Here is a 14,762-nt window from a genome sequence, read left to right on the forward strand (position 1 = left end):
ATGCTTTTTGGGAAGCTGATTCTAGCTTTGATTTTAGTTATATGATATATAATTAGCCTAAGATTATCAATTCAGTCCTATTTTCATGCCACGGATACCACAGACTCGTACTTTATGATCATTCCTCTGTAGGATAATTCTCTGTACAATGAGTCCTTCCTATGAAAATAAAAATTTTATGATTTAATATACACATTGCAATTGCAGCCAACTAGACCAGGTGAGTGGAGCAATTATGGCTGGTGCATTTGAATAACTGTTAGCATACAAAGGAATCGTAGAGTATTGGTTTGAAAATCTTTTGTCAAATGGGTACACAGTGTTTGTGTTTTTGTTTTTATAATATAGAAATGTTTTTGAGTCCTTTATCCTTTTATAAAAGATTTTTGCATTGTGTAAAAAAATATTGCGCTAAACTGGAACAGTGGATCATAAGAAACATTAAAAAGAATTTCAATTAAATTGAAACAAGAAATTATAAAGAAATACGATGATGCTCTTAAGTTAGTGAATTGGCACAAGGATTTGTTTTTTACCATCTACTCCATTATCAAGCTCCAGGAAATTTCGAAATAACCTTTTTCCAGTATAGGTTACTTAAGTCCAGCTTTTTAATGTCAATGAAAACAGAATTCATTAATTTTGTTTTATTGTATAAAATAAGATTTCTATATAAATTTTTATTTGCCAAAATCTCAAATTATGCTGTCTTAGAACAAATTACACAATATCAATATATTATTTTGTACACATTGCAGTATTTTCACTGTGGGATTGTTTCTGTAGAATGGATTAGTATCAAACCTGGGGGTCTACTGTATGAGTTTCAGATGTATGAAGTCATATGTGTTAGTGATGTACAGAATGAAACTTTCTGGGGACTTTCAGAACAGTGTAGGTATTTCCCTATTTTGGGGAGAACTAGAAAAGCTTGTCTCTGTTTTGTTTGTTTGTTTGCTTTGGTACTTTAAATATTTATTGAGTTGTGGGTGTTTCACAAGCACCATAAATCCAGCATAGCAAAAGTGGAAACTTTGATCTTTCTTCCCTATCTGCGTTCTCTATTTTGGTAACTTTTACTTGCCTCTCCAAATTTTTAAGACAGGCACATGAAAGTCCTATCTTCACCTTCATTTCCTTATTGCCAAATACTGTCTATTCTGTCTCCAAAGTTTATTTCAAATTCCACTTCTGTCCATCTCCTTGGCTATCATACACCCCATCATCTCTTGCCTGGGCTTAATCACAGAAAGTTTGTTGTCATCACTGACTATGATCATGCTTAAAGCCCTTCAATGGATTCCCCACTGCATTTAGGATAAAACAGGAAACCTACAAGGTCTTAAATAAGCTGGTCCCTGCTTCCCAGTCACCTCGTGGGTCATAGCCTTTCACTCACTAAAGTTCCTTGAATAGTTAGGTTTTTCTAACCAGAGAGCCTTTGCACAAGCTCTTTCATATGCCCAACCTCTCTCACCTTTCACACATCTGCCTCTGACTATACATCAGGGGAGATTTTTTTTTTAAAGTTTGTTTGTTTTTTGGATGTAAGGAAGGAAAGATAGAGGTGAGGAGTTGTTGCCAGTATGTGATGACCACATAGTTGACTTTGGGTTGAAGCTCCCAGCATGGATGACTGAAGGACAGAAGCAATAGAAAGGATCTAAGTTTTTAAATACAAAGTTGAGAAGCTGAATCAAGATAACCATGAAACTCATCCTACATTAGGCTTTATAATTATTTGTGCCATTGCCTCCCAATTTAATGTCCTGATACTTGCAATAAAATTCATTTTAGCTAATGAAAGCCCACAAATATTTATTTGATATGGGTTATTAGTGACTGCTAATAAACAGTTTGTATTTCACACATTGGAATATATATATATCTGATAATTGATTCAAATAAACACACTTACAGATAGCTATTGGTTTAATAGCAAAAACTTGAACCAAATCAAGCTGAAGAGGTGATAATACATAAAGATTTAATTCCATGCCCCAATTCTCACAGATGCGCTCAAGTATAGACATTTTTCCAGCAACTTTTGCCCAGGTCTTTTACATGTCTTCCCTGAGAAGTGCAAAATCCCACAGATCACTAAGTACCATATAGGAAAGAGCAACTGGCACCCCAAAGCTCCAGGTTACTAAATAATACTATGTCACTCAAGAGCTCCCATTCTGCCCAGACAGTGTGGAGAAGTGTCCTCTACTTCCATGATCACTTCTGAGTTCCCTGTGCCCCCAGGACATCTCTTCTATCATAGCTGTTTAGCACCTTCTATCATAGCACCATTGTCCACCTTCTGCACTGGCTGGAGGACATCGTTTGAAATTAACTAGCATATATCTGCCTTGCCCTGCAGCATGCTTTGCTTTCAAAGCCAAAAAAGAGTTTAAGTGGGGCAGCTTATCACATCCATTAAGTTAAATTGCAAGCTCTGCTTTTCTTCCTTGGTGTGGAAAGATCAAATCATCAGTATCTGCAATGGCAAGCTTATGAAATCTGAATGTTATTAACTTTGTGCTGAAGGTGCCATATTTTTATTGGACTTAGGCTTAAACTAATTTATTGTCCTAAGGGAAAATGAGTTTGAGCAGCCATTTATTTTAGACGATCTTGTCATTGGGCAAATGTACAATAGCAGATTCTTTGGCCCTAATTCTTTTCTCAAAGTCTTGCAAAACATACTGGTTAAACATTTTGACCTCAGCAAACTGAAGTGATTGTTGGTAAATATTGTGGTTTTTATTTATCTGTAAACTGGGGATAATTATTGGGATATCAATGTCTTAAGGGTTTTAAAAGCGGATGTATGAAGTTCTTAAAGTCATGCATGAAGTTCTTAAAGTCATACTATAATACTGACCATAGCAATTGTATTTTTAGGAAAATTTGTTAGTGAAAAAACCTGATACTTTTACAAATTTTAAATACATCTTAATGCATTGGTGGAATTTATGGAGTATAGAGACAGATAATCAAAGTGAAAAATACAATATGAAAGTAATCCAGGGGCTGACTAGAACATGTGAAACATGGATAAAGTGACAAAGATGATAAAACTGTCAGATGTTTTATGAGAAAGTGATGTTTGTGTTGAAACTGAAAGGGAAGAAGAAATAAGACATGCCAACTATTTGGGAAGTGGAGGGAAGTTGAAATTTTAGGCAGAGAGAAGAATCCATGCAAATGTACTGGAGTATGGCCAGATTTTTAGAACTCAGCAAATTCTCAGATAACATGATAATGGAAGGAAAACAAATTATTCTGTTACTGTTCATTTGGGAGTATGGAATTCCTCCTGGATTCAACAGCATTATAAGAATTTGGAATAGTAGTGTGTCCCTGTGAGTGTAATAAAAAGAAGGAATAGAGATTTATGAAATGCAACCAGTAGAAGTTCACATTAGAAATAATATCAACAGAATAAAAAAATCAGTGCATGGGAGTTTTTAATAAAAAAGGTTCAAGTTTCAGTTTTGCTGGCATGTTTTTTTGAGGATTTATTTTAGCAAGTAAAGTAATCTGCATTTATCTTATTATACCTATAAAGTTAACATAAACCAAACTTTCTATCAAGAAAATATTAATGAAACTAATGTTACAAAAGAGTGAAACAGGGCCTCCCCGGGTGGCTCACCTTTTGAGCACTGGGCTGCGAAGCTGCCCACAGCCTCTGCAGTGCTGGTTCAATCCCCTGCCACTGGTGAGGGTCCCACATGGCGCGCAGACCTCTCCTGCCACCCGCTGCTACCCTCAGCAGTGTGCTTCTGTCACTCTGCCTGCTCTTTTCCCAGCTCTGGTGAATTCTTTCACCCTCCCGCACTTCTGAATGTACCCAGTGCTTGTATAAATAAATTAATTAAATAAATCTTAAAAAAAAAAAAAAAAGGGCCTCCCCGGTGGCACAGCGGTTGGGCGCTCGTTTGCGAAGCTGCCCGCGGCGGCCGCGGCGCCCGCGGCGCCGGTTCGATCCCCGGCTGCTCCCCAGCCACCGGAGGAGGGTCCCACATGGCGCGCAGAACTCTCCTGCCGCCCACTGCTCCCCTCAGCAGTGTACTTCAGTCCTTCTGCCTGCTCTGCTCCCCGCTCTGGCTCTGGTGAATTCTCTCACCCTCCCGCGCTTCTGACTGTACCCAGTGCATGCATAAACAAAACAAACAAACAAACAAATAAATAAATAATAAAAAATGCCTCTATTTAAAAAAAAAGAAATTAAAAAAAAAGAAAATGAGCTAAAATAAAACATTAAGATAAAAAGATTGAAAAACTCAAAAACAAATCCTAAAAATACTATAAATAAAATAAAATGAAACAAAAGAGCAAAACAAAAATCATTTTAAAACATTCTATGCATAAAAATAAATGAGATTTTGTTTATTTTTTAATTCAAGTACTTCCCTTTGAGAGAAAAACTGTATATATGCATGTATATAAATATATATGTATATATGTATAAATACATATAAACATGTATGTATGTGTATATAAATGTATATACACATACATATGTGTGTATACATATAGACTGTGGTGACAAACAACAACGAATTTAAAGATACCTGAATGAAAACATTTCTCCAAATGCTTGCTCTTATACAACCATGGGAGAGAACAATGACAATATCACACACACACACACACACACACACACATTTAGAGTTTTATTGAATGTATGGGAATATGAAATACTTGTTTTAAAAATTAAAATTTCATAAACTACATGAGTAGTTTTCAGTGACAAACATCTAGAATATGTACCAAAATTTAAATAAGTAGACTCTTATATGTAATTGAAGGCACTCTCATCTATTCATTATTTTGTTTTTTTCCCATGATAGTTGATTTTTGTTTCTGCATAAAAACCTAAACTTGTTACATGTTTACAATCATGCAAAAATGCAAATCATGCAGATAAACTATAAAGATGGAAATATAAATCAATGATCTAATTTACAGCATGGATATTTGGATTTAGAAGAGCTAAGGCAGGACTTCAGGAATATTTTTTTATAAGTTCACCCCACCATGTGTGTGAACATGCACAGACATGCCTAAGAGTAAGCACCAGTGGTTTTACCAGTATGACTGAGGGTCTAAGAAGGAGTGATCACTTCATAAGACTGTTACACTCACATAGATGCATTAAACTAGAAGTTCAAGTTAGCTCTCAGCTCACTCAACTGTAGGGTCAATTTCCTTGAATCCATATCAATTTCTGCCCAGGCATTCGTGTGTGCACAATTCCATGCAATGCCTTAAGTAATGGTCAGTTTTCAAGATCCTAGATAGCTCATCTAGAAATGATGACGTACTTAGCCCCAAACAATTCTAAACAAACAGCCGGTGTTGAATGAGAGAATTTCTTTTTTTCTCTTTTAAAGACATATCTGGAAACAATCCCAGATTCTGCATCAGCCCCATTAATTTAGACCTCAGCTGGGAAAGCTCTAACAAATAAAAACTTCATTTATTTATAATGTAGGGGCTCATTATTTTTCTTCCTGGAAAACATCTGTTTTTAGTAATTCTCAGCTCATATTAGAGAAAAGCATGGAAACAGCATCTGTAGACCTGGATTTGAGTTACATGGTTGGAGCTGTTCTTATATATGTAGCAGTGGTCACTTTGCAACAATGATTATAATGGTACTATTCTCAGTCATGTGTCAGGTATGTGCTAAATGCTTAATAAGCCATCCTCTTAACCTTATATAAAGATGTGATATGAATACTAGTGTTAACTCCATTTTAAAAATGCACACTTTGAAACTGAGTAAGATTAAATAATTTGCTCAAGGTCATAAAATAGTGACAGAGGCAAGGCATAAATCCATGAAGGAGACTTGGTTCTTTCTAACTCCCAAGGATATGCTCTTAATTTCTATGCTCTATTTTACCTTTCTGTGGCTAACTAGATACCCTGAAGTAAGAAAAAAAAAAAAAATCTGTCACTGGCACTTTAATGTGAAACAATCTCTTTGATTATTGTCTCGACATCCAATAAGTGATTACGCTAAAGGAATAATTTGTGGAATTCTTGAAAGTTGTGTTCCTTCTAAGCAAGAATCCCTTATATTTTCACTATATCTTCCTGTTCTGTGAAATAACAATAATGCAGTAATACAGCAGCATTGTGCTTGGATCTTGTGCTAGTTAGGATGAGGTGTCATAAATCAAATGATTGACCACATTATCTCCCTTCCTTTGAAGAAAGTGTAGTAAGATGAATTTATCTAAAGAGGAAGTGATTTTTTTGAAAAGGTACTTTTGCATGAATACATTAAATAGTAAAATTTCATTATGAAAAATTCTATTATGATGGCATTCAGTGGGCCAACCACTCTATTTTCTCCACAAACTATTGGAGAGAGTTGAAAATCTATCAGCTTTTTTTTTTTTTTCTTCTTAAACTAGGAAGACTTGGGTCATAGGTTAGAGATGTATTAGGTGGAGTGCAGCAATGCTCAGTAGAAATGGTGAGTAGAGGCCCAAGAGGGATTTTCCTAGCAGAGAGTTGGCCTCTGCTTACATGGCCCTTCTTTTTGATTGCTGGTTATAGTTTTCTCCAGCCCATCATACCCTCAGTGCAACCCCTGTGAAAATTTAGATTATTATTTTTTTTGTTCCCATGGTAGCTGCAAGATGTAATATATAGCTAGGTTAGCTTTTATGCAGATGTGTGGCTCAGATTTAATGTTTCCTATTTCTAAAGCTTGCAAAAGAGATTACTTGCATACTAAGTTGATCACGCTGGTGGTGATTACTTTTGTTTTGTTTGTTTGTTTTTTTATTTATACAAGCACTGGGTACAGTCAGAAGCATGGGAGGGTGAGAGAATTCACCAGAGCGGGGAGCAGAGCAGAGCAGGCAGACTGATGAAGTACGCTGCTGAGGGGAGCAGCAGGCGGCAGGAGAGGTCTGCGCACCATGTGGGTGCCCTCGTCCAGTGGCCAGAGATTGAACCGATGCTGCAGAGGCTGCCTGCAGCTTCACAACCCAGCACTCAACAGCTGCACCACCGGGGAGGCCCGGTGATTACTTTCTAAAACTTATTTCCCATCCTGATTCTTAAATCAGATTAATCATTTAATCAGCTTTATTCTACCATAAATAATTAATATCCAAGTGAACTATAAAACACATACATACATTTATGAATGTGTGTGGGTATATGTGTACGTGTGTGTATCTTGATGACTAAGTATGATTGAAGAAAGATGATGCATTCTTAGAACATATACTCAGAGTAATGTGGCATTGATTTGATGTCTGATAATATCCAGTCTATTCCACATATTTATGAAAATAAACTGAAAGTAGGCAAGGGATGGGAAACTTCTTATTTTAACTTTGTTTATTTTAACTTTGTATTTTTTTGTTTAACCATTAACCACAGAAGTAGCCATTATTCACCTAGTGCTAATAAAAATGAAAATTGCAACTTTTACAAGGTTTTTAATTGCCCCTAGATCTGGAAAATATAACCACTTCAAACGTGATGGGAAGGGGATTGGTAATTAATAAGAGAGAGGAAAACTATAGGAATTCTATTATCCTTCCAAAGTCAGCCTTAGTTTCTCACCAAATTGTGGAGGTCTTTTGACAGGTTGGGGCATAGAAAACTGAATAACAAGATAATATGTGACCTTTTGATCACTCAAAATAGGTAATTTAATTTTTATGACTGTAGCACATAACCATCCGTATGAGTTTCTAGCTTAGGAATTGTTGCTGTAATAGAGAGTAGTTTAAAGTCTGCAACTACATTTTTCTGCATAGTACCAGGTTCTTAACAATCAAAGATAAATGAACCGCCCTTGCCTTAGTGCAAGTGAGAGGAAAAAATACACATACACACACCCTGGGGGAAGAAAAGGCAGCAAGACTGAGCTTTCCTTAGTAGTTCAACTGAGAGGGGAGAGGCTTGTCTGGCGGTTTGTGGGAGTGAATCTAATTATCAGTCTCTTAACTTTCATTAATAGGTTGGAACAAGTTAACTTCCCAAAGGAAGAAGACATTATGCCTGAATGCTTAGACTATGTTATGATCATTGAAGCTTTACTTTTACAAACATAGGTTTTTTAATTAAGTTCTTCATAAGGTCAGGCAAGTGGGTAGGAAGAACATCAGCTATGGGAAAAACATAAATAAGTGGTAAAAAATAATGTATTTATAGATGGAAGAGTAGACCGTTATGGAAAATTGGAGCGTATACTTTAATAAGTTTTAATTTGCATCTGTGTAGTTTTATTTATATATATATATATATAAACACACACACACACACACATACATATATTTGGTGTGTGTGTGTGTGTGTGTGTATTTATGAGCTAACCTAACCTCGAGGGGTAACTTTTACTGTAACCCATTGCTACGGTCAAACTCTTTTGCAAACCCTTTTGCATCTATGGGTAAAAATCAACTGGGATGTAGTTTAGATGTTTCTTAACCATTTTTAAAAAATTTCCTAGCCTCACTAGCCAAAAATCCGATGATGACTATGAAGATTATGCTTCTAACAAGACATGGGTCTTGACTCCAAAAGTTCCTGAGGGTGATGTCACAGTCATCTTAAACAACCTTCTAGAAGGATATGACAACAAACTTCGACCTGATATAGGAGGTATGTTAAAACCTTTTGTGGTATGGTAGAGATAGGAACATATAGAATAACTGCCACATTAGAAGAAAATATCACTTTAATAAATAGAAAGATTCAAATGTTACTTTTATTATATTTTGGAAAAATTGATGAAGAATGTATAAGTAGCATTGAGGCTTAGCATTTGATAAATGCAAAAGAAGAAAAATGATTTTTCAAATGAGACGGGAGAGCTAGGAATGCGTATTTTCCTAGATGTGCCAGACAAGACTGTAGAAGGAAAGTGACAACTTCTTAATGAAGTAACAGCAAAAACAAACAAATAATGGCAAGGAGAATAAATACTGGTACCTATTGCTATAACAACCACTACAAAATCTCGTTGGGATACAAAATAAACTTTTATTAGCATTTTGCTTGGGGTGATCTAAAATAAGCCAGCCTGAAGCTGCTTTCTTTTGGAAAGCTGGATTCTCATCCTACAGAAGGGACCATCAGATGAACTAGAAGGATCCTTCTCACAATAACAGCAAAAAGAAGGAAAAGAAAGATTTTCATAAGCATCACGCCTGGGATTAGAACTAACAGACTCACTTGTTATTAACCAAAGCATATGTTATTAACCAAAGCAAGTCAAATGGTCAAGTCCAAAATCCAAAGGCAGGGAAATTGCCTCATTGAGGTCAAGGCAATGATGCAGATTCATGGAATAGAGAAGTCAGTCTACCATAGAGAAGTAGGATACCGCACTTTTAAGTGAAATGGGTAAAGATGAGACAAATGGTCTTATTGAATTGCAGCCCAAAATGATGATCTGAATCCTTGCTCATGACACTTGATTTTAGCCAAAAGGATGAGAAGCAATGAATCCTTGTTCATTAAACTTTAGATGAAAATGAATCACATGCATCTGGCCATAGATGTAATACTACAGATTTGTAATATCAGTCCTCTTTGATAAATAGGTGTATATTGAGTTTCCATATGGTTTCCTTATATTATGTGATGAGACACGAAATCAATTAAGTCATTAAGTAAGATTGATTTTTGCTCACTAGGAATACATAAGGATAAAGTAGTCATAAAAGGAACCAAAAGAGCAATATTTCCGAAATTTTTCATAGTGTACACTGGCCTTTATGCATACTTAATGTTTCTAATGCATTTTTTTACTTCTGGATCACCAGTGAGTGTTTATTTTATTTATGAAACAATTCAGATTATAATGCCCCAATAGTTTCCAGAGCTTGGAGGAAAATGGCAAAATTCAAGATACCTATGAGAAATATAAAGTTAAGCAATGTTTTTATATTGAGTCATCCATTTTTATATTGTCTTAAGACAGCAATCTCTTTTTAATATCAACTGTGCTTTGTTATTGTATTTCTATATATTAAAGGAGATATTCCTTTGAAAATGTAATTCAAATGTGGGGAATTAGCCACTGGCACCAAATTAGTTGTGCATAAATCACTTCTAATGCAGCAAAATAATTTCTAGAATAACAAAAGACTAAAACATTAAAATTGTCTGTTTTTCCATATGCACATTACTCTATGGTTCTCTTTACAGTGAAACCGACCTTAATTCACACAGATATGTATGTCAATAGCATTGGTCCAGTGAACGCTATCAATATGGTAAGTTTCTGATAGTTTTTCTGTTTTATTAACATATTAGAGGAGAAATGTGGTGTCATAGCAAAAAAAAAATAAGGGATTAAGAATTTTTTTTTGATGTACCATTGGTTTATTTATTTTTTTTTAAATAATAGATTTTATTTTTATATTTGCCATACAATTGCAACCCCCCCATTTTGACCCCAATCCCTCCCCTCCCACCCCCCACCCCCCCAAAATTGTCTCTGGTTCATAGTTTTTGTTGATTTTGATTTTCACTTTCTTATAGTTATTCATTTTCCTGGTCCCTTATTTAAGTTTTCTAGATTCCTGCTATGAGTGAGACCATACCATTGGCTTATATCCTTGTTAGTGTTTCGGAAGTAGAGGGTTTCTTCCCTCAGATATAGTAACTATAGTGCACCCACCAACAAAGCCCCATAGTCCTCCACCATAGTCCATTGTGCTCCCTTCCCCATCCTGTACTCACCTTTCCTCTTCCCTTTCCATTTAACCTCTGGATCCCTCAGTTCTATGGTCAGCTTTCAAAAGTGTTTTTTTTTTTTTTAAGATTGATTTATTTATGCATACAAGAGCTGGGATGTCAATAGCATTTATGCATACAGGCCAGAGGTGCAGAGGATGAGAGGATTCACCAGAGACAGAGTGGGGAACAGAACAGGCAGATTGACCAAATGAAGTACACTGCTGAGGGGAGCAGCGGGTGAGTCAGGAGAGGTCTGCTGTGCCATGTGGGTAGCTCCCAGGCTGCCGGGGATCGAACTCATGCTGCAGAGCAGAGAGCTTCATAGGTTGCATCTTAACCTCTTCTGCCACCAGGGAGGCCCTCAAGAGTTGGTTTTAAAGTTTGTCTGAACCTTTGTTTGGTTTCTCTGTATTCCTCACATAGGTGACACTATCTAGTATTTATTGCCTTCTGGCTTATTTTACTTAGCATAATTCCTACCAGCTCCCACAAATGGTAAGGGTTTATTTCTGTTGATTGCCAAGCAGTATTCCATTGATATATGTATATCTATATATGTCTCTCTCTCTATATATACATATATATATAATTATAACTGTATATAGACATATAACTATATATAACTATATATATAACATGCATATAGACATATAACTATATATAACCATATATAGAGACATATATATCTCTATACCACATCTTCTTGATCTACTCATTGGTTTGTGGACATTTAGGTTGTTTCCATAGTTTGGTTATTGCAAATAGTGCTACAATAAACAAAGTACAGGTTTCCTTTCAAATTAGTGTATGTGTGTAATGTATAAATGTGTAATATGTAAAAAAGCAGTTGTACTTTTAAAATTCAATAATCATTACTTGGAAAGCATTGATTGCTACAAAATAAAATATAATGCTGCACTATTTTTACTTTTTTTTAGAATATTAGTAGTTTAGGGAGGGTATAGTTTACCTCAAAACAGAAGTTTTCTAGATAAAATAATGCATTAAGTGGAATAATAAACATAATTTTGTTCTTGTATAATATTTTCTATTAAAATCTCAAACAAAAAATTCCATTGGTGTCCAGTACAGAATACACTGCATTATGCCATACCATATCATACTATACCATGCCATAATGTGGAAATACTAGAACTTTAAAACATTCTTTACCAAGCTAGCAATAAACTTTCTGTTGAGTCAGAGATGAGAAACTTTGTCCTCAATTAGGATGATTAAAAAGGCATACCCTTGCCTGCATGCTCTCAATGAAAATAAGTTTGTCTGTTTGACCAGGAAATAATTCTAACATGTTTCTTGTTTACAACCAAAGTTTTCAGAATCTTTAATGTATTCTGATGTAAATTATAAATAACTATGGATGTTATGTAGCTTATGTCAACAAATAACTTTCAATTTTAGTAGTACTAGTCTTCAGACTGCCCCAGTCTTTAAATGCTGGTTTAAAGACTCTTAGAGCTTTTTCATTTGTGGATTTCAAAGTCAAAGTTACTTGGTTTTGTATTGACAATGAGAACAAAAACAGTATATATAACCAAGTGCTCTGCATCCTAGTCCCACTGTATTAAAAATACTCAATTTCATTTTTACTTCACAACAGGAATATACGATTGATATTTTTTTTGCCCAAACATGGTATGACAGACGTCTGAAATTTAATAGCACCATTAAAGTCCTCAGATTGAACAGCAACATGGTGGGGAAAATCTGGATTCCAGACACTTTCTTCAGGAATTCCAAGAAGGCTGATGCCCACTGGATAACCACCCCCAACAGGATGCTGCGAATCTGGAATGATGGTCGTGTGCTGTACACCTTAAGGTATTCATTATTTTGGAAAAGGAAAGCATGATTGCTGGAAATAAAGTCAGACACACTTTCATGAAATTGAAAGCAAAAAATCTCCAGCCAACACCAGCGTCAGCATGTTGGATCAAAATAGTGTGACTCTGAAATGAATTTTCTTTTCTGTTATCAGTGAGCTTTTCAGAGGTTTACTCATAATGAACTGGTTTCCTATAACTGATATGAGAACTTGTTTTTCACAAGAACATGAAAGTTCCCTTCTTGGGTAAGATCATCTGATCTTTGCATCTTGGCTTTTGTGTCTGTGTCTTACTACTTTAAAATATGGAAATTAAAACACAGTCCCCTAGCCTTAGGACCACCAGCTGGTATGCTTGGAAATATCTCTATTTCCGAGGAAACCATTGTTACAGGAGAGTTTTTGCTGGTGAAGTCTGTGGACATACTTTCTCTATAGCTGCACAATGACAAGTAGCTAGAATGAATTTCAACTCCCACAGCCCATCGCTCTCCACTAAACTGAAGTTTCTCGCTGGTTAGCACATAGACTTAAGAATCAGACAAATCTGCTTTGATTCTTAACTCTTTATCTTACTATCTCTACAGAGAAGGGAAACTCCCCAGAATTCCTAAGGACAGGATTTACAAGCAGGTTTTTGGTAGCAGAAGTATTGGTGCTGCAAGATTTATAACAAAACTTCATTGTATAGTGAGTGTCATGTTTTTATTGGGTTTCATTTTGACTATAATTAATTAAGCAGCAATTGATGGGAAGTAAGAAAGTAGGCATCAAGACTCCCACAAATGTCCCCTCTCCAACACCTTCCAGTGTTAAGACCCAGCAACTCTTACCTTACATTTTTTTAATTTCTCTGAGAGATAATAATTCCTATCATACAGAGTTTTCATAAGTAGCATGTGGGGTAATATATAAATCTCTTTACACAGAGTCTGCTATATAGTAAAAGAGGAGATGTTAAAATTATTTTTATATATTTTCAGTAAAAGATAAGAATAATAATTCTTAGTATCCTGGAACTTCTAGCTTCAAAATGATTTATATTAAATACTTTTGTGGCATACACTTTATGCCTTGCATAATAAACATAATAGGTAAGAATTGCAAAAAATATAATTACAAAATAAACATAGTTACATAAATTACATCATTTAAAACATACACAATGTAATTTTAATAATGACAGCAAAAATCTTCATCAGTTATTAGTTACTAGAGAAAATGGACATAATTACAAAAGAAGTTTATTGCATGGATTTTGCTGTGATCATGGGTTTCATTAGGGTAGAGGTAAGATAATTACTGGAATTAGAATCTATTAGAAACCAAAGTTTGTCTCATAAATCAGAACTCTGTCTGACATTTAAAGTAGTATTACTGACTATTTCACTACTTCAAGTCCCTCCCTTTGTCTTTGTGATAACATTACATTCACTTTGGGACTAATATTAATATGCGATATCTCTAAAATATTTAATCATGTAAATTACCTCAAAAATGTCACTCAGTGAAATTCAATCAAGGTCAGAAAGAGTTGCCAATGTGTACAGAGAAAGATGTTATTCTTTGTGTAGTGTTATGAATGTGAGTGCTGATACATATTTATAATCTTCCAATTCTGTTAATTCCAGTTTAATTTTGAGAAATAATACTAGTAAAATATCAAATGTAACATAATTTCACTTATAAGACTAGTCATTTATTTGGAAGCATATACAATTTTTATGGCAATATTAAAAATCACAGCTTTGGAGACATATGAACTTGTCAAATCTCACTTTGCCAAATCTCAAATCTCACTTTGCCAAAACTTTGTGACTTTGGACAAGCGCCAGTACACTAAAACCATAGTAACCCTTACTAAATTAGAGAAAAAAAAATCACTTAGTGCTTCATAGATAAGGGCTCAGTTATTGTGAGTTATATTTTTAAATTAGTGATTGCTCTGTTCTACCATAGAAAAACAAAAACTCCCTAGTGAAAAATTATACTAAACTATAAAATTGGTTTTAATAAATAGAGGCCCATAAAACAACAGTTTTATTACTTCAAGAATTTTATCTTTATGTTGTGAGAACTATAGCTAACAAATACAAAATTTAAAAAATCAACCCATCAACATTACAATTTTAGAATATAATCATACTTCTCCAAAGGTGGTCAAAACATCTGGAACTCCTTTAAACTTTCTCCCTCC

General features: G+C 35.0%; 1 protein-coding gene across 3 annotated transcripts in view; it reads left to right on the top strand.

Moving 5' to 3' along the window:
• Positions 1 to 14,762, top strand: part of GABRG2 (gamma-aminobutyric acid type A receptor subunit gamma2) — a 137,683-nt gene that overhangs the window by 62,699 nt on the left and 60,222 nt on the right. For all 3 annotated transcript variants that reach the window (XM_054691389.1, XM_054691390.1, XM_037500278.2), the window contains exons 2-4: positions 8,483 to 8,634; positions 10,186 to 10,253; positions 12,341 to 12,561. In XM_054691389.1, the coding sequence (XP_054547364.1) occupies positions 10,212 to 10,253; positions 12,341 to 12,561 (263 nt within the window). In that variant the 5' untranslated portion in view covers positions 8,483 to 8,634; positions 10,186 to 10,211. The remainder of the gene's footprint in view (positions 1 to 8,482; positions 8,635 to 10,185; positions 10,254 to 12,340; positions 12,562 to 14,762) is intronic.

Source organism: Talpa occidentalis, unplaced genomic scaffold (assembly GCF_014898055.3).
Source record: "Talpa occidentalis isolate TD23 unplaced genomic scaffold, MPIMG_talOcc4v2.1 talOcc4.9, whole genome shotgun sequence".
Taxonomy (NCBI): Eukaryota; Metazoa; Chordata; class Mammalia; order Eulipotyphla; family Talpidae; genus Talpa; species Talpa occidentalis.